The sequence below is a fragment of the Peromyscus californicus genome, unplaced genomic scaffold (genome assembly GCF_007827085.1).
Source record: "Peromyscus californicus insignis strain IS unplaced genomic scaffold, ASM782708v3 Scaffold_3__1_contigs__length_106647218, whole genome shotgun sequence".
NCBI classification, from domain to species: domain Eukaryota; kingdom Metazoa; phylum Chordata; class Mammalia; order Rodentia; family Cricetidae; genus Peromyscus; species Peromyscus californicus.
In genome coordinates, this window is record NW_026294551.1 from 80,861,113 (window position 1) to 80,881,345 (window position 20,233).

Genomic DNA, 20,233 nt, shown 5'->3' on the forward strand with positions numbered 1-20,233 from the left:
ACTGTTAGGAGGATGTGGATAAACATCCTGGTGCTGCCACCAGAAGTCTGGGGATGTTGGGCGGCTTCTTTCTCCAGACAGAAACTTTCCCTCCATTTAAGGAGTCAGAATAGAATACTTTCCATTAACAATGAGATAGTGGCTGGGGATGTTTGTAGTTCACTGTGAGAGCACTTGCAAAGCATGAATAAATGTCAGGGTTCTATCCCCATACCTAAAAAGATAACTAGAAGTGGGTGTGAAACTCTAGTATAAAACACTGAGGAATATCACACAGTAGATGCTCAGATTATTGCATAATGGCCGTTGCTCCAGTCTTAAATTCTTTTCTTTTCTCTTTTCTTTTTTTGTCTTACAACATGTGCTGAAAAAAGATACCCAAATAAGCTCTGTTTACTTCTTAAAAATGGATGTTATGATAAGTCAGGTATCATGACTAGCACTGGAGTTTCAATGATAGCCACAGCAAAGACCTTGCTCTTATGGAAGGCAAAGTCTAGGCTGGATGAACACATAAACTGTAATTATCAAAATGGGTGCTAAGTGCTGTGCTAATGCTTTTGTTAGGGCAGAGATCATTTCCATTTTCTTTATCCCTATTATTTTCTGTAGTAGCTATGGCAGAGGAGGCATTGAATAAATATTTTGTGTAAATAAGGGGAAAATGTAGCTTAGGCTAATTGAGGAAAGATTTCTATAGGAGGTATATTTTCATGTTGGTAGCATATATCTTTGTTGGAAAACAGTAGCCAATATTCTAGGTCCTATGCATTTAGTATCATATAACACAAACCCACTTAATCTTTTATGATTGTGGTTGGTAATATCAAAGAGACAATCCCATTGCTGTAATTCACATGCAATAATATATACAAGTCTGGAAGACCATTTGGAGAAAAAGACTCTACTGTACTTCTATCCTTAATGACTTTGACCATACCATGACATCACTCTCCAGGACCAGATAGTACATCTTTAAACTTAATGGTTTTGTCAAATGATCCTTTGCTTACTAAAGAGTTATGCCAACAAATTCCAGGTATTCAGAGAAGAAAATCTAATTTTAAAAAAGGTGGACTGAGGCAAGGAGATAAGAGGGCAACACTTGGGTCACTGAGCTGGCCAATAGCATAGGTTGGGCTTACTTGGAACAGTCATTATGTAACTGAACAAATGGAATTATATATCCTTTGGGCCCACTTTAGCTCATCATGAATCCATCTCTGCAGGTTTGAGAGAAGGAAAAAAGGTTTTGTCAAGGTTGTCAATACTACATTTCACACCCCATTGTGGAACCCTGAAGATGTTAAGATAGATGACACTGAGTGCAATTACCTCCCTATTCCTGCCAAGAAACCAGAGAATGATGGCACTAGAACACAAAACAACAGTAACTAGATAGAAAAAGAAACCTTTGTCCACCTTAATATCCTTTGAGGGGCCTAGTCAATTCTAGATGGCCTTTTACAAGGTTAGAAAGTGGTATCCTGCTTACCTGTAAACACACATCATGTAATCCCAGTGAGATGCTTCATGTCCAAATACCTCTATATCACTTCAATGATGTGAGAAAGAGAATGGTAGAGATACTACCACAATATATGAGATTTTTAGGTCAGTGATTTACAGGTCCTATACAGCAAAATGAAATAACTGCATTGGTCATTGGGACAAGAATAACATCAGTATCCAGAAAAGAATAAGAAAGTAATTTGTGCAATGGTTTTAAAGTTCAAGGACAACTTGACATTATCTTGTTTTCCAAAGCAAATTTCATCACAAGGCATGTTAGTAAGCTTGGAAAGTAAGCTGTTTCTCCTCAATTACTATCTTTTATCCTTAGAAAAATGACTAAGAAAAATGACAGGATCACCTTTCTTAAATAAGTAGAGTTTTCTAGACTTTGTCTGAAAGATACATTCCGAGGTCAACATCATCAGGGATCATCATTCAGGGATCCCATCTGTAAGGCCTAGTGCATGATCGCCAGAGAAAAGACTTCTGTGGTTTTCTCGTCAACTAATTCATATTTCAAATGAGAGAAAAGATCTAGTTAGGCTAAGAGTTCTATTACTCATTCATGTTCCCTTATTTCCATGGAATGTGGAAAAAATTCTTGTGAACTCAGTGTTCAATAACGTTTTACAACTTGACTGAGGGTTGATTTCCCAAGTCAGAAAGAATATATATCTACTGCTCTATCCTTACACTGTAAATCTACCTTGGGTTTAAGATTATAAGTACTGTCACACACACTGTTGAATTTTATCCTCAGAGCATTCCAGGGAATAGGCTAGTTCAACAGTATCATATGATGTAGACAAATCAGGAGAGTGAAGTCTAAGAAAACTAACCACGGTGGTTAACAAACATTTGAGAAATCCACTTCTAAACTAACTCCAAATGCCAATTTGCCAAATTATACCCACTTTCATTCTTTTATTCTCCTTAATCTTACTGTGTAATGTATCAGGAACTTTGTCACTTTTTATTTACAAACTTCCCTCAGGGTTGGATGATTTCTGAGGATATTTAACTTACAATTCTTCTACACTGTTCATTTGTTATGCTGAGTACATACACACTTGATGTCTAGACTTTCAATCCATATTAAGATATAGACTTTTTTTGTTTTTCTTTCACTTTTAAATAATTATAATTTGATTCTGATGTTGCTGCCACTTCTGTCCTTATTTGAAAGTTTTGGGCCAATGCTCTTTAGATTTTATTTAATTTCAGGTGCTTTCACAACAGGAGAAGCCCTCCTGTTCTTTCCTAATCTCTCAGGAAAACACATTGTTTATAATATGGTATAATGTCAAATAATAACTCCCCAGAACCATATTCTTTACAGACTCTTCACAAAAATGTCACAGTACAAATGACAAAAGATGATGGAATATAGGTAGATACATATCTTCCTGACATTTTATGAAAGATGGCATTTTTTCCCCTTTAAGCTGATGACATTTTTCAGGCTATAGTAGAATGAATAGTTAGGAATAATAAAGTGTACTCCTGGGATGGTCAAGCAACATGAGCATATATCTAAGAAAGATCTCAGAAAACTGAGTTTTATCCTATTAGGATAGCTTGCTTTTCTTTCTATTGACCTTGAAGACATCACCAACAATATAAAGAGACACTCAACTGAAACTACTTAAAGTTGTGCATAGCATTCAAATGGAGATTTCAAAATGCAAACCTAGTTTTATTAATGAGTATAAAGAACACCTGTAACTAAAGTACCAAGTACTTAGTAAGTATTCAATAAATGGATGTTGTCATTACTACCAATTGATGAATGAAGGAATGGTTTTCTTCTGTAACACTGGATGCATTTCTTTTGTCAATACTTCTCCAAGTTCTGATATTGGTGAAGAATGAAGAAAACTGAGAAAGGAACTAAAATTTATTTTAGGGTTTTTATGGAAGGTCCTATTAAAGGAGTTATTCTTCATTCAGTTACATTGCAGTTTTATTATTGTACAGATAAGAAAACTGAGACCTCATGGAAAGTCTACATGAGGTGCCCAAGACTATATAACTAGAAAATAGATCTGAGTATCAAACTCAAATAAACTCATTTCCTTCCAAGGCTAATACAATTTCCCCTCAGGACATTCCTTGCCACCCTGCTGAGGATCTGGTATTTCGGCTTTTCTCAATCGATCAATGAACAAAATGTTTGGTAATAGAAGTCAAATAGAGTTTGCTTGGCAAAGGTACAGAGATGTTAAAATGTATGGAAAGGCATGATCCATGTTAATACAGGGAAGAGATTATTCCTTACTGTGTGCAATGCAGACCATTTCTATTTTCATTCTAGGGAAGGAAGCATCACATGATGTTGTTACCTAGTAGTTATGTAAACAGGTGCTTAGCTACACAAACAGTGGCTTTTTGTCAAATATTGTAAAGAAATTAGAAAATACAAGTTGATAGCAGAGAATTGATGTGGCTCTGACGAGGAAGAGCAAAATGTTCTTAGAGTCTGTCTCTCCTTTAGGAGGACTACAATTTTACAGAGAAGATGAAATGAAAGCCATGAAATATTTACATGTTGATATGCTGGTAGTAATCCCAGATAAACTGTTGGAACAGTGTGAAATTTCCTCTGGGAGGCAAGTTCCTCCTCCTTTGAACTAGAGTTTTAGTTCTCTCTCCTCTAGTGTAGGATTATTTGGGAAATTTAATTCTGTGGGGTCTATTGTTTTAGGGTCCCTGTTTCAGGTAAAATCTAGAAATAGCTAAATAATATGCAGTGCACAAGATAGATTTTAATAATCACAAACAATTATTTGGTCCCAGATGCAAATTGTAAGTTTGAGAAACTTTGACATAGATAATTTTATATGTTAGCTTTCTACTGCTGTGAAAAAATACTCAAGGGCAATATTTAAATTGGAAAAAGGTAGGCCTTGGCTCAGGGTTTTTCATATGTTAGTCCATGATTGGATGGTTCCATGGGTTTGAAGCATGCTGCATAGTAGACTATATGACACCAAAGCTGAGGCAGATTAAATCTGCTCAGCTCAAGAAATTTGGAATCTCAGAACAAGAGGGACTTGTGGTTATTGAAATTCTCGGGAGTGTTGCTAGTGTAAGCTTATCTTCAAGGACTGAAGAAGCAACCACAGACTAATGCCTGTAAGTTAGGACAGCAGCAAAATCACTCTAAGACAGAGTTATGCATATTTGCATACTTAGGCTTCCAGCTTCTTGGCCCCTGGGTTGTTCAACCTACATTCAGCGTAGGTCTTCACCTCTTAGCTCCCTGAGTCATTTCCCATCTTCAGAAACACGCTTGCTGACACTTCCAGAAGTGTGCTATACCAGTCCACTCAAGTTGGCTACCAAAGTTAATCATCTCAAGGGAATCTGTTTAGATATTTTAAGTAGGAAGGATATTATAATCACGAATAAAAGATCCCTATACATTTGAAGGTAGGAAAAAACTGGAGTTAGATGCCACTCGTGGCACAGAAGACAGCTGATAGCTTATTGTGATTAGTCTCCAAAAGAGATGGGAACAGTAACCATGAGAAAGTAAAGGCGAGCTGAAAGACGCTGCAGAGGTGAAATCAAATGTCGTGATAGAATTCTTTCCTTCTAAACCACCGTTTGATATGTGAAGACTAATCCAATATGTTATTGGCATTGATTAGACAGCTATGTGCTGTTCAATTTTTTTGAGGGAAGTAACCTCGTACGATTTTTTTTTTTCTGGTTGTGTAACTCAGGCTGGACTAGAACTCGCTGTTCTCCAGTACTGGAATATTAGGTACATAACTATGCTAGGTGAACTGCAACATGAATTTTAAACATAACTGTTGGTGGAACATGAAAAGCTATTATTTGCCTTCTTTGAATTTTGGATTAGAAGTCCTTATTTTTAGAATCAAATTAGTTTCACTGCCCAATTGGCAGGCATTTTTATACCCCCACAAAACCAGTAAGAAGAGAGATGGAGAGTATTCTTTTCAACCAAGAAAGATTAAGGGAGGGACCTGAGGACAGAGGGATACCTCATTTATTTAAGAATAAAAAGGAAAATGATGATTTGACCCATAACTCAGTAATTTATGGAGGAAATAATCAGTTACTAAGAGAAGCCAAAACATAAAAATGAAAAAAAAAATGTTTGTGAGAGTGTGTTATCGAGAAGGGAGATTCATGACTGAATTCTATGAGTCGAGTAAGCAGCCATGTATGAGACTGATGAATAATGAGCCAGGATATTTGAGTTATGGAGGACTTGTAGTCACATTACAGGAGCTGAAGTCAGATACCCAGGGGTTGTTGTTAAATGATAAATCAAGTACCGAGAAGTCTAGAATGGGAAGAAGGGGGCTGGTAGGGAAATATTCTAAGAGAGATGAGGATTTCTTATTCTGAACATATCTATTTTCTCATGTATTCATCCACATATAGATTCTATGTGGATCAGGTTGAACATTTTAAAGATTTGCAATTGAATAAGGTCTAACGTAAAGAAAAATCAACCCTTCTACGGTTTGTGCTGTTGAGCTACTCTTTCAGACCAATAGAACAGAAAAATCTTAGAGAGTGCCTAGTATTGTTTCCCAGATCAGACTAGGGATAGAAACAAACCCTAAGGGTGCTTATAGAGCTGTGGATGCTGTGTAGCTTGAGGACTTGCCTTGTGTGGGGGATGTCCTAGGTTTCATCCCCAGTACTGAAAAAAAATACTAAGAGGAAAAGAAAATTATTATTATCAGTATAGATGTCCTTGTAAATTCAAAGAATGCTTTATGTGCCTGAATATTTGAGAGTTATGTCTTCCCAAATATTAATAGCTGATTCTGGGAAATAAATTTTGAGAAACAATGGAGTTAAGCTCAATATTAATTTTCTCTTTCTGATCAAACTCCATCACTAATCTGAGATTCAAGGAAGTCTTGGAACTAAAATTCAGCTGTCCCAACTTTCATATCAAAGCACCTTCAGCTGACATCCCAAATCTGTTTTGCAAAGGCCACACTTGAAACCAGGTCTGGTTTTGTTTGTTGGGCTCTCTAAAACATCACTTTAAGGATCAATCTGGAAATATAAGCTCAACTTTATCCCTTAGGTATATGATACAGCAAGGGTAAAAGGAAGGACTCACAAGAAGATTCTAATACCTGTCTTGTCCTCAGAGAGAATGTTTCTTTTCTCTCTTGGTCAAAGGCCTTGCCCTCTAGCATATTAATGTCATGTGGAAAACAAGATGTGTCTAACCTCTAGAACTTTGCTTCCTTTGAAACCCTAAGGAATAACTTCTTTTCAGTGGCAAATTATTCAAACTTACTGTCCATTTCACCCTCTAGGAGAATATGTGGTTATGACTACTCATTTCCACTTGAAGAGGAAAATCGGCTACTTTGTTATCCAAACTTATCTGCCATGCATAATGACAGTTATTCTCTCACAAGTCTCCTTCTGGCTCAACAGAGAGTCAGTACCAGCAAGAACTGTCTTTGGTAAGTGGCAATCAATATATATGTGTATAGGTCTAGAGGGCATTTATTCCATGATTGTGACATTGCAAAGAAAATGAAAAAAATGTCACTCTGTGTTCAAATCTGAACTTTGTATGATAAAAAGTTTTGAAGAATTACCATTTCTATTATGGTGTGATTTTAAAACTTGTGTTTTTATACAGAAAACTGTTTTGTTAATACAAATAGAATGGCTTAATATAAATTTAATTTGGTGTTTTGACATAGAAGACAGTGAAATAAACTTCAAAATCACTTACTAGATTAAAAATATAATAACCTAAAAATTTAAATCCTATATAGCATATGATTTTTGAGAATCTTAAAAAAATAGCAAGAATACTTTCTTATATTGTTGAAACCAGGATTGCATTAAGTAGGGAGAGGTCATCAGTTACTCTAGCAATAGACAGATACTTCCTTTACCTCTCAAGTACACCCCTAAAGAGTTAGAATTCTATCAGAGTCTCTAAAATAACCTGAGCATTGCAAGTTAAGGCAATAGAATAGAAAGATATTTGAACAGTAAACACCCTTGTATAATGTGAAAACCTACCTACTGATATATTATTTTAAAGTTTACATTTCATAGACAGGAGTGTTTCTTGACTGAATCCCAGCCACACCATCTCAACTGTCTTTTTCAGACTGATGAAAGCAATATTTGTTACAGTTAACTTATCCAGTCACTTAATCACTGAGCTTTTTTGAAGTGCAACAAGCTAATGGCTCTGTTCTGGAAATAAAATGTGGAAGTAAACTATTTGCCTTCTTGAAATACATGCTTGAACTTGAAATTTTAATGATCATAAAATATGAATAATTATGTGATTTTATACTAGTTGTTTTCAATGTGATTCACCATATTATATTATTTAAACCTAAAACATTTCAGACACTATTATTATGAACATCGTATTAACTTGAAACCAAATGAACACAAAGTTAAATTATTCATCTCATGTTAGGAGCTACTAGGTGAGGTGATGAGGAATTAAGATAAGGTATGAGCTCCAGATTCCTTGTACTTCATGGTGGCACAGAACCATCACTTTTGTTTCGTACTGCTACATTAATCCAGCACATGATGGGTTCACTCTGGTCTGTGTCATTCATTTAGAAGTAATAACCACATGCTCATTGGTGGAAGACATATTCATCCAGGTTTCCTCTACAAGCAACTACTATGTACCTGCTGTGTTGAAGGTCACATGTTCCATACTGAAAACCCTTTAAACATGTACAAATCAACTCATATGCAGAGATTCTGATGTCCCTAATACCCATGGTGTTTAAGGGATAACATATCAGTTCTTTCAAAAAGAGAAACAAATTCTGCCCCATCACACCAGGAGTGTCTTGTCTTCTGAACTTAGCAATGCTTGCAGGTTGAAAACCATCTAATTTGTTCTCTGGTCTTCTGACAACAGCTTAAGCACACAACTAAATTAACCTGCAAAATGACTTCCAGCTGCAGAGTAAATGAGCAGTTCATTTCAAATTCATTTTTATTTGTACCCATTTGTCAATGTTAACAACCATTGAATACACTAAAGACTGGCCTCCTGAGAGATTCTTAGCTCTGTATGGGCATTCCATTTGAGCCCTCATCACACCAGGAAATAAACATTGAATTAAATGCATGATTTAGGTTTTGGGTCTTGTTTTATTTTATTTCAGAAGAATGGAACCAATACTATAAGGAAATGGTTTTTTTCTTACCTGTTTTTCCAACCCAAGACTATCCTTTCTATTTGGAAATTCACCAAAGTATTTCAGTGTTTTATGAATCCAAAACACTGCTTATAACATTTTCAATGATCTTATACCACAACGACCAATGACCTTTTGGTGAACATAAGTGTACAATAGTAAACTCAGCTATAGCAAATATTTCTGTGTGCAAAGTCATATATTTGTGGTGTTTAAGTTCAATAGAAATTACAAATACATTTTTCCTAGCCCTTTAGCCCTTTAACATTTATTCAGTACATGTTTCTGTTCCTTTTAGCTTGAACTTAGCACATTCTTCTGCGCTCTGTGGATGTCAAAGAAAGTCCCTAGTATGTAAAGAAATATCAAAAGAGAAAAAATAATCTCACTAGAGTTATAACAGTTTGATATAAAGCAGTCCAAACTGAGGCAAAGCCGGTCTACTTTATGACTTGAAAATATGATCTTTTTGTCTTCCTATGCTCTCTTATTTGCTGGCAATGCCATGTAAATTTGCTGCTTAAAAAGATCCAAGCTTTAGGTTTAATTTTACCCAGTAATAGCTATATAACATTGGCCTTTTAAAATTCTTTGTCCGAGCTCCTATTTCTAGTCAAATGCAAGTACAAGGAAGGAAAAACAATGTTTAAATGGATCCACAGGAAAGGTAAAATAGTAATTGTCAGGCTTAACCATTGGAATTTAAAAGCCATGTAACACATTTTGTTCCTTTGCATTTTTATACAAGAGTAATTTCAAATCACACACACACACACACACACACACAAACACACACACACACACACACACACACTCACCTTAAACTATTCTGTATAGTCTTAGTTTACAGGGTTTTTGGGGTAAGATAATTAATTTCTAGATTACTCTCAATATTTGCATATCTAAACTGAACATTATGAAACTGGAGTTTATGATAGTAATGACACATTAAATAGAACCAGACATTTTCCTTCATAGTCATTAATATTTGCCTTAACCCTTTGGCTAAGAATTAAATATTTCATTTTATTATCTTATTTAATACTCCCAATAATACTGTGAGTTAGAGTTAATAAAATCAATTAGCAAGGCAGAAATTAAAAGCAACAATCCAGAAGCCCGAGATTGTGGGGAAATTGTCCCAAGGTCATTTAGCAATTATAGAGTTGGGATTTGGAATTGGGCTGCTCTGTTCCCCAATTACTGACTTTTAATTACCTTGCTATCTGCTCTAGTTAATATTGATATGTAAATTTGGGGGCAGTTTGCCAACTAATATTCTTTAGGTTGGTTATGTAATAAGGAACTTGCCCTAGAATTTTCTGAACCCTGTGCCATCCAAACTTAAAATAAATACATTTCCTACAATCCTGACCATATGTCAAGAATATCATTTAATAGATATTCTACTGTATTTCTTCTTAAGTATTTCATTTCCTATTGTAGTTAAAAGACTAACTATCGGCCAGGCGGTGGTGGCGCACGCCTTTAATCCCAGCACTTGGGAGGCAGAGCCAGGCGGATCTTTGTGAGTTCGAAGCCAGCCTGGTCTACAGAGCGAGATCCAGGAAAGGTGCAAAGCTACACAGAGAAACCCTGTCTCGAAAAACAAAAACAAAAACAAACAAACAAAAAAACCAAAAAAAAAAAAAACCCTAATTATCTTGATATTCTTGGAAAACCTAAGAACACTTGTTGGTTTAAAACAGATTCCAAAAATTTTCTATCAGCTGTGTAGCTCAACTGATTTTCTAAAGCTATCAACAGGAGGAGTTAATCCCAGATTAGGAATCATAGATTGACAGCTCCTTCCTCAGCAATGCAATAGTTATCATCTTCAAGTTATTTAATGTAATCCTCACAATAATGTGAGTGACTGCAAAGATGGTCCTTTCTGAGAATTTTAGTGATGGCATTGACAGTAGAGAGATTGGAGATGGAATTAGCCATTTTACAGGCATAGTGGCTTAGGTCTGTGAATTCATTTACCAGGGTGCTAATGTCTGGACCCTTCCTTGCAGTAGCTCAAGGTTGCCTGGTGGTGATTTTTGACCCTTTCTGGCAGGTTTGCTTTGAACTGTTTTTAAACATTTGTAAATTTTTCTAAAGGCATCTCAAAGCATTAAAGTCAGTATATGGTACCAATACAGTGTGTTTCATATGGTAGTTCAATCAACAGTAAAGAGTATCATTACCCACACTCTGTCTCATTGAAATATCTAAATAAATTAGAAAGAACCAACTTAACAAACTGTTTTGACTTTGAATATAGATCACCTAATCATTAGGCCTGGAATTGCAGAGTAGAGAAGATGAGGCAACATTAGAAAAAAGAAAGATCGTGGACATTTGAATCAGGCTTGTGTTTACAGACCAGATTTGCCACCACTTAGCCGCTTACTTTTAAGCAAGCTGTATAAAATCTATAAGCAAGTATGTGTACATAGTCTTTTGCCCATAGTAACTTTTATGTAACTTATTACACATTTACGCATACACATGTTGCTTTTAGGAAATGAGTAGCTCTTTTGAATGAGACATGGTATAGCAGGAAAGTTACAAATGTGGCAAATCAGCATTCCCCAAATTGTGACTTAGCTTTCCTCTATCAAGGGCTAATTGAGCTTCAAGTTTCTACATTTGGGACAAAGACTATTAAACACTATAAATATTTCTAGAATATCACAGGCAGTTGTTATCTAAGATTTTTACATCAAGAGTTGGGTGCATGGAATGATATTATCGCCTTTCTTACTCAGGATACACATACAAGATGCCTATTTAAAGAAGTTCACTGTTTCAGGAACAGATTCTCAATTAGCAGAGTAGTTTATCTCTTCCTAATGACCCTTAACATTGCTGTGCTATTGACCTTAGACTATACTGAGGCTACATCATGACTCTTCCACTACAGATATGATGCTGTTGGTACCCTTTGATCAAGGGAACAAGCTTAGGCCTGTTGTCATGACATTTTCTGCAATGAACCAGTGTATTTACTTAATTTCTCTCGTTACAGGAGTGACAACTGTTCTGACCATGACAACCTTGAGTATAAGTGCCAGAAATTCCCTCCCGAAGGTGGCCTATGCAACAGCTATGGACTGGTTTATTGCAGTGTGCTATGCCTTTGTTTTCTCAGCTCTGATTGAATTTGCCACAGTGAACTATTTCACCAAGAGAGGCTATGCATGGGATGGCAAAAGCGTGGTTCCAGAAAAGGTAAATACCACAGTGGCTCTTTGCTATATTAGGATTTTGAGGCCTTAAGCCTTGTAGATGGAATATGTTGATTTGTGGGTTTAGATGCAAGAGAGGAATGATGAGGACTCCTTTCTTGTTTTCTTAGACTGTAAAAAACAAAGTGCGGTGGATTAATTATTTTGTTATTGGACATTTGAATCAGGCTTGTGTTTAAAGACCAGTTCTGCTACCACTTAGCCACTTGCTTTTTTTTTTTTTTTTTTTTTTTTTTTTTGGTTTTTCGAGACAGGGTTTCTCTGTGTAGCTTTGCGCCTTTCCTGGAACTCACTTGGTAGTCCAGGCTGGCCTCGAACTCACAGAGATCCGCCTGGCTCTGCCTCCCGAGTGCTGGGATTAAAGGCGTGCGCCACTACCGCCCGGCTCACTTGCTTTTAAGCAAGCTGTATAAAATCTATAAGCAAGTATGTGTACATAGTATTTTGCACCTGGTAACTTTTATGTAACTTGCTACGCATTTGTGCATACACATGTTGCTTCTAGGAAATGAGTAGCTCTTTTGAATGAGATGTGGTATAGCAGGAAAGTTACAAATGTGGCAAATCAACATTGCCCAAATTGTTACTTAGCTTTGCTCTAGTGGAGGTTGTTTGGTTGCATCAATGTGCAGGTAGAGAGTAAGAGAAAGAAGGAGAGACATTCAAAGATGAAAGTATCTATTAAAATGTGCCTTCCGTGGTTTCAGAAACTGTTTTTTTAACAAAACAAAATAAAAATGTAATATCAAATGCAAAAACAAATCCATTATTTTTCTAGTCTTGTATATTTTTTGTAACAAAAAAGATACCCCTTTGGCTGTTTTCTGAGCTTAATTATTTCCATGTTTTAGTCTGGTTAATTTGAAAAATTAACTACCTTCAGCTTTCAGTAAAGTCAAGAGTAGGTATACTTTCCCTATCCTCACATAAAGATTTCCTTGATTTAATGTACACAAAACATTGGGAAGCCCTCTCCTACAGCTGCTGCCTTATGCAAATGTTGTAATGCACAAATGTAAACTACACAGGCCACTTAACAATTTCTAGTAGCCTTATTTTAAATGTATAAATAGCCAGGCATGTTGGCACACATATCTTTAACTCCAGCACTTGAGAGGCAGAAGCAGGTGATCTCTATGAGATCCAGACTAACCAAAGCTATATAGTGATACCCTATCTCAGAAAAGTAATCTAAAAATAATAATACATGAAAAAAGTATAAATAAACATTAATCATGATGAGATGATGAATATACTTCTTTCCAATATATACAATACATAAATCATACTGGCTTTGTAGTTGTAACCCATTGAGGACGAACACTGTATTATATTTTTATTTATACAAATCATCAAAATCCCATGCATATTATTATATTTAGTACATTTCAAGTCAGTCTAGATATATTTCAAGTGCTCAATATTTACACATGGCTAATGGCAACTGTGTAAGATCACATAACTCTGAAAAAGGACAACTGTTTAGGAAAAGCCTACTGATGGAAGGCCTATGAACTAGCCTCAAACAGTAGCTAGTTAGATGCTGGTGATTCTGAATTTGTGGCTGGGGACAGCCTGGAGTGTTCCTTTCATGTAATCTGGGCTCATTCACACTACTGTGATTAACTGGAGGGTCCACCAAAGTGGGGTAACATTTGACCTCCTCACATGCCTGAGACCTCAACTGGCTGTCCAGGAGTCTAGCACTCTATCCATTCTCAGGGTATTCTCTAGTCTATCCTGGGCTTCGTTTCTTGTTCAGGAAGCATCTAGAAGGGGAAGGCTGAGACGAAAATGTTTGAATCCAGTATCCTAAGCTTGCATAACATCCCTTCTATAATACCAAGTCTGCTTTGCATTCAATCCACGAAGGAACAGATTCCACCTCTTGATCTAAAAGGTTACAAACATCATCTGGCTTTTCAAATGGTGACAGTACGTTAGTCATAAATTACAGATTTTTAAATTTTTTTTTAACTGAACCATAGGGTTTAATTGGAGTTGCTAACACAAATATGGGTGAGGGATTTCCCACAGGAGCAGAAATGACTCAAAGACAGCTGTGTCACCAAAGTCCCTCACAACATGGATGACCAGACTTACAAAGGCCCTCCCTGCCCACAAATATAGAAACAGTGAGAACGGCTGAGAGACATTTTGACAAGCTGAGCTGTCTAGAAGAGGTTCAGATTTTTAGATTTTTAAATCAAGCAAAGATTTTGATTTTGCAGCAAGTGCTGTTTTGCTCAGAAACTTATCATTTTGTTCCTCACTTCTTGCTAAATAAATTGCCTTTTCTTCTCCAGCCAAAGAAAGTGAAGGATCCTCTCATTAAGAAAAACAACACATATGCTCCGACAGCCACCAGCTACACCCCTAACTTGGCCAGGGGTGATCCTGGCTTGGCAACTATTGCTAAAAGTGCGACCATAGAACCAAAAGAAGTCAAGCCTGAGACAAAACCACCAGAACCCAAGAAAACTTTTAACAGCGTCAGCAAAATCGACCGACTGTCAAGAATAGCCTTCCCCCTGCTATTTGGCATCTTCAACCTAGTCTATTGGGCAACGTATTTAAACAGAGAGCCTCAGCTAAAAGCCCCCACACCACATCAATAGGTTCCTTTAGTCGCATTCTGTTGTTCAGTCCTCTGCACCGAGGATCGCTTTCTGTTCTCAACGCAGTGATTCCTATCTGCTTTACTGCCTCTGTCTTAAAGAATCTGAAGGTTTCCTTATTTCCATATTTTATACAAGAACAAGAGACCCCTGTCTGACAGTCCAGAGCAGACAGAGTACTCAGCGTCGAGACAGGATTCTGAGAGGAAGTCAGGGAGCAAAATCATGTCAGAAGGTGACAGACGTGAGAGGAAGGGGGAGGGGAAGGAGGTCCCAAGATAGGACGAAGAGTAGAAGAAAAACAGAGCTTAACTATAACCACAGAGTCATTTGTAGATATATATTTCCAAATATTCTCAAAAAATATATATGTCAAAATATTTTTGTGTGAAGGTGTTTAAAAAACGACAAACGACAAATGTTTAATGAACTTTAAATTCATGTCGTTATTGCACAAATAATGGTGTGCTTATGTTTTTACTTGTTTCATGGTTTAAGCCGATATATAGATTTAATGTTTTGTTTGTCAACTTGAAAATCCCCTAGGCTTTCTCTTTTTCGATCTCACTACGTAATATTTTGCTGTTCAACGCTCTTTTCGAATTTATGGAAGTCTGACAGGGTAAGATGCGGCTGTCAAAGTAGCACTCTGAATCTGATGGAAAGAAACCCTTTTAACCGGCTACATTGTCGTCATCGGAGCTTTTGCCAGTAGACTATGGAGATCAGCAAGCCTAACACAGAAGTTTACTTGGTAGAAGAGGAAATAAATAAATTAATTGAATAATTTAGAAAACTATCCTCCCTTTTCACTCTTATTCCCATATAGCCCATTCATCCAAGAATCACTCTATTCTTATGATGAAGATTTTTTTCAGAAGGGCAAAACTATTTTGCAAGCTCTAGAATTGTTGAATGTATTCTTTTATATAACTACATCAAAAGCTTTAGATTGAAATTTATGACTAGCAAACAAAAAATAGAATATATAAATTATATATGTAAATATTCAGCATGAGATTGTACATTTAAACATTTTTTAAAAGTTATGTTCTTAAAATATCATTGAGGAATCTCCACTTTTAGCTGTTAGAATGTTGTTAAATGCTATGGAAATACATTTAGAGCCTGCATTTAAGAACAGAACAGCCTGTAGGAGACAGATGCCACTTAAAACATATTGAGTATGAAATCCAACTATATAGAGAACGCTCATAATTTCACTGTTGCCCGGTGTTCAATAGAAGATCAGTTGCTACCTGCTCGAGTTCTATCATACCATATTTTCCCTACTTTAGGCTATTGTGATAAAGAGAAAAAAAATAGGGAACAGTAGTTGGAGCTAGAAGACCAATTGTATATTATTTCTTTATTTGCTGATACCAACTATTTCAATAAGTGCTCTACCATATGTAGCATCCAATATAAAATACATGAAAGAATGTACAGGAACTAGCTTTTATTGAGTAATATTATTACATTTCATTTATACTGCAGCAATATATTTGTAGGTATACTATGTAAGGGCTTTAAATAAAAGAGGTCCATTAATATTCCTTATAAAAAAATTCTAGCCTTTCATTACTGCCCAGATGTTTTAGAAGTAAATATTTATGAAGAAGGTATTTTTGAAGTCTCCTTTTGTCTGATAGATTTTCACAGATATTTAACTCTAGTGTTCAGAATCCACAGATCATGGTCTAATCACATTTATAAGACCATGACATAAACCTTTTAGCATAATTGCCAAATAAGACAATTAGAATGCATACCTGAGTTTTGAGTGATGTTTTTTTTTCAACAAGCTGCTATCCAATGATTTTGGAAAACACACTGCTTGTGTTTCCCTAAAGATGACAAATCTCTGGTTTCATTTTAAATGTGCTTCATTGTTCGATTTGGTCCTGCCTAAATTTCATGAGCTATGCCAAAAATGGCTGAACCAAGGACATTTTGTGTATAGATATGTATAGAAAATAAAATAAATTATGGCTCTAACATCTGTGTTGCCGTTTATCTTGTTATTTTCCGACGTTAACCTAACATGTTTAGTGAGAGCATTTTATCTTCCAGACTCCTCATGCCTAGTTTTGGGTCTGTATTTTGCTCATTAGATGTGAATATCTCTTATTAGTCTGCTTACTGCTTTGCAATGATTGCATTGCCCTCATTTCTTAGTTTGTTAGTACATGTGAGTAATATTCTATTGTGTAAATTGATTGCAAACTTATCAAAGAGAAATTCTTCTATGTAGCTTTACAAGAGTGCTTTGCTAAACCATGTAATACTAGTTAAGTCTTCCTTGAAAAAAATAAAGATACACTCTTATAGAAGACAGTTCCTGTTGACTCCCAGGAATATTTTAAAAAGATGACACTGAATGTTTATGCACCTCAGTGCAGTGAAGTGGCAATAAAACCCAACCTGAGTCAAGATTGCTCATGGCAGCTGCATGTCTCGCTTTACAGCGTTTAGCAAAAGCTTTTAATCTCATGTCTCACTGTATTCTATTATAATAATAAAGCTTACATTATTAAATAATAAACTGGAATACTTGATTCTGTTTACACAACATGCAAAGGTCCATTCATTGCCCTGTTTAACGCATTTTCGGGCTAGAAACACCTTCAAGTACCAAGTAGCAACAGCAACCTGGCAACTCAGAAGAGTCTTTGAAGATGTGTCAATAGTTGGATCTTAAATTATTATTTGCAAATGATTGCTTAAGAACTAGAATTTACCAAATTATTGGTGTTTGATATTGCTAGTAACATTTGAGCATTTTTGAAACATACAAGGAACAGAACAAAATCCAATGTAGAGATAAAATTCTGTTTGGTTGTGATAGGTGAGATAATGTGGGGGTAATCTGTCCTTTGGTGAAAGGACCAAAATAATGTAGGTTCAGTGACAACAAATGCAGCAACCTCTTCAAACTTAAAAGAAACCAGAAATATTAACCATGTTATATAATATACAATAATATGCATTACTTGATCCAGTGACACCTGCACATGTAAACTGTGTAACTGTCCAGGTTCATTAATTTCTGAGCATATCTAGGAAGGAACACAGGGAATGATGGTTATTTGGCTAAGTAACTGGGTCCATGTCAAGGCTTCTCATAAGCATCAAGGGAATAAAAAAGGCTTAGAACATCACTGCCAATAATCTGTTCATTGAAATACATAGAGTTCTTTAAATTTATATACCATTTTTAATAAACCAAAACAAATATCTGACTTCATTCTATTGCAACAAGATTTAGCCAAAACAATTGCCTTCCAATGTTGATTTAGTTCATTGCAAGACCTGTACTAACATTTTCCAAGGCTTTTTGCTGTGCTCATCCCTTCTATTACACTAGAGAGGGTGAGAGAATATATATTTCATGTTCTTTTATTCTTTTAGCTGACAATTTACACTTAGTAATAACATAGAGTAAAAGTGAACATGAAGCTACTATACTTCCTAAGAGAACTATAATCATTGTACAGATGTAAAGAATTCATTTTTTGAGAAGGGTAAGAAGACATTTTTAAAATGAACTTGTTACCTAGATTGGATTTTGAAAGATAAATGGACAGCTATCACTCACTAGGAGGAGTGGTGAACGCTCTTAAAAGGAATAAATTTTTCATTTAAAAACATCCCATTGATGAATTAACATCATGGTGGGATACTATTCAGTCCACAAAAAGGTAACTTCCGTCACTTGTGACAGATTGTGTGATACTGGAAGACATTATATTAAGTGAAAAATCAGAACAGAAAGGCAAAAGGTACAGGGGCTCACATGTCAAATTTACGCACTATTAAATTTATACATTTGAGAATAGAACAGTAAGAAGCCAGTGTGACCTATCCAATACATTGATGGAGAGATTTATCCTATGGCTTCATGTACAGTGTTCCTATTCCTACACTTGAAGAAGTTCTATGAGATAATAGGACGATTCAGCTTGAGGATTCTGGAAGGCAATCTCTCAGTGGCTGTCACGCTTAAGCCTACGTAACATTGCCCAGAAGGGCTTTGTAGAACTGATGACCTGATGTAACCTATACTTTCCAATTCAATAAATCTGGATGAACCTAATAAATTTGTATTCCTAAAATGTCCCCAGATACTGCTGGCTAATGGAATACTGAATAGTACACAGGTGGGATAAGCATTACCCACCACTTATGCTATGGATTCAACAATCCATGTGAATGGGGGGAAAGGGACAGAAGGTGACAGTTCTTTAGGGGAAAGCATATGCATTTTTACTGTTAATGACAGAGAATTCAAAGTTCGTTGAAATACATCCTAGTGACTCTATCCCACTCAGCATAAAACTGGTAACTGTCAAATTGCACCACAAATGGAAAGATACATACAAGCAAAATGGAGAAATAAAATTCAATGAACCTGCTAAATCAGAGGAAATGTTTTTCTTAATATAAAAACTCGATTACTGTTGAAAGTAATATTGTTTTCCTCAATTTCAGACACCATAAGTGAAAGATTTTTCTCCTTCCTACATTATAGCCCAACTCTTTGTAGGTCCACCAGTAAATGTAATTATCCCTCTTTGTGGCTCTGTCTACTTTCTCCAAAAGCTCCAATTTTGAACTAATTTATGTGTAGGGAAACATTTCGAGGATATTTTCACTATTATCAGCTTCAACAGTGTTGAAAACGAATTGTGGATTGCAATAATAGAGATCTAGTGTTAGAGACTGGAAAATGTGCAAGCTGCATGCAGTCCTGCCTTGAAGTGTTTATGAAAACACCTTGTGAAATATAATTTGAGTTTCTTGATCCCTACTACCTCAGAGTTGAGCAATAAAAATTCCCTCCATAATACTATTGTGTGTTTCCCATCAAAACACAGGTATTCAGGCAAGAAATTGTGATGACTTAAGGATGTCTATATTGATATTCACCGCTTCTGGCTCAACAGTTACATTTCTTTTTACAGACTACCACTGAAAGTGGGTAAATTCTAGAAACTGATTATCCTTATAAATTCAGCTTTATTTATTTATTTATTTACTTACTTACTTACTTACTTACTTACTTATTTATTTTGGTTTTTCGAGACAGGGTTTCTCTGTGTAGCTTTGTGCCTTTCCTGGAACACGCTTTGGAGACCAGGCTGGCCTCAAACTCACAGAGATTCGCCTGGCTCTGCCTCCCGAGTTCTGGGATTAAAGGCGTGTGCCACCACCGCCAGGCTCAGCTTTATTATATAAATAAAATATAAAGAGAGCTACAATGGATAAGCCCTTCACTAAAGGTAGATCAGAGACCACCATGCACATTTCTCAAATTTTCTAAGAGACAGAACAAAAACTTCACTTTTTAGTATGGCAAGTACCACAGTACCACCTTAACACTTTACTCTTCTACTTTATGAATAAGAAAGAGTTGAGCCAGGTGGCATAAAAATCTTTTTAAAAATATAAATATTGGTACAGCTTTCAGGTTGGAGGTATTAAAACAACTTATTGAGTAGATTTGTGTTGTGAGTGGGTGTCTATCAGAAAACAGGCTTGACCTTGGGGATAGAAAGATGTATATAATAAGCCTTTTATTGCTGGAAGTCTCTCTCCCTCTTTTTAGACATAGGTGGCATATAGAGTAATAAGCTAACAGTTCTGTAAAGCACATTTG

General features: G+C 36.0%; 1 protein-coding gene across 3 annotated transcripts in view; it reads left to right on the forward strand.

Moving 5' to 3' along the window:
- The window catches only part of Gabra1 (gamma-aminobutyric acid type A receptor subunit alpha1), a 53,596-nt gene extending 37,024 nt beyond the window's left edge, over window positions 1-16,572 (forward strand). For all 3 annotated transcript variants that reach the window (XM_052758479.1, XM_052758480.1, XM_052758481.1), the window contains 3 exons: window positions 6,834-6,986; window positions 11,737-11,939; window positions 14,263-16,572. In XM_052758479.1, coding sequence (XP_052614439.1) covers window positions 6,834-6,986; window positions 11,737-11,939; window positions 14,263-14,574 — 668 coding nt within the window. In that variant the 3' untranslated portion in view covers window positions 14,575-16,572. The remainder of the gene's footprint in view (window positions 1-6,833; window positions 6,987-11,736; window positions 11,940-14,262) is intronic.
- The last annotated feature ends 3,661 nt before the right edge of the window (window positions 16,573-20,233 follow it).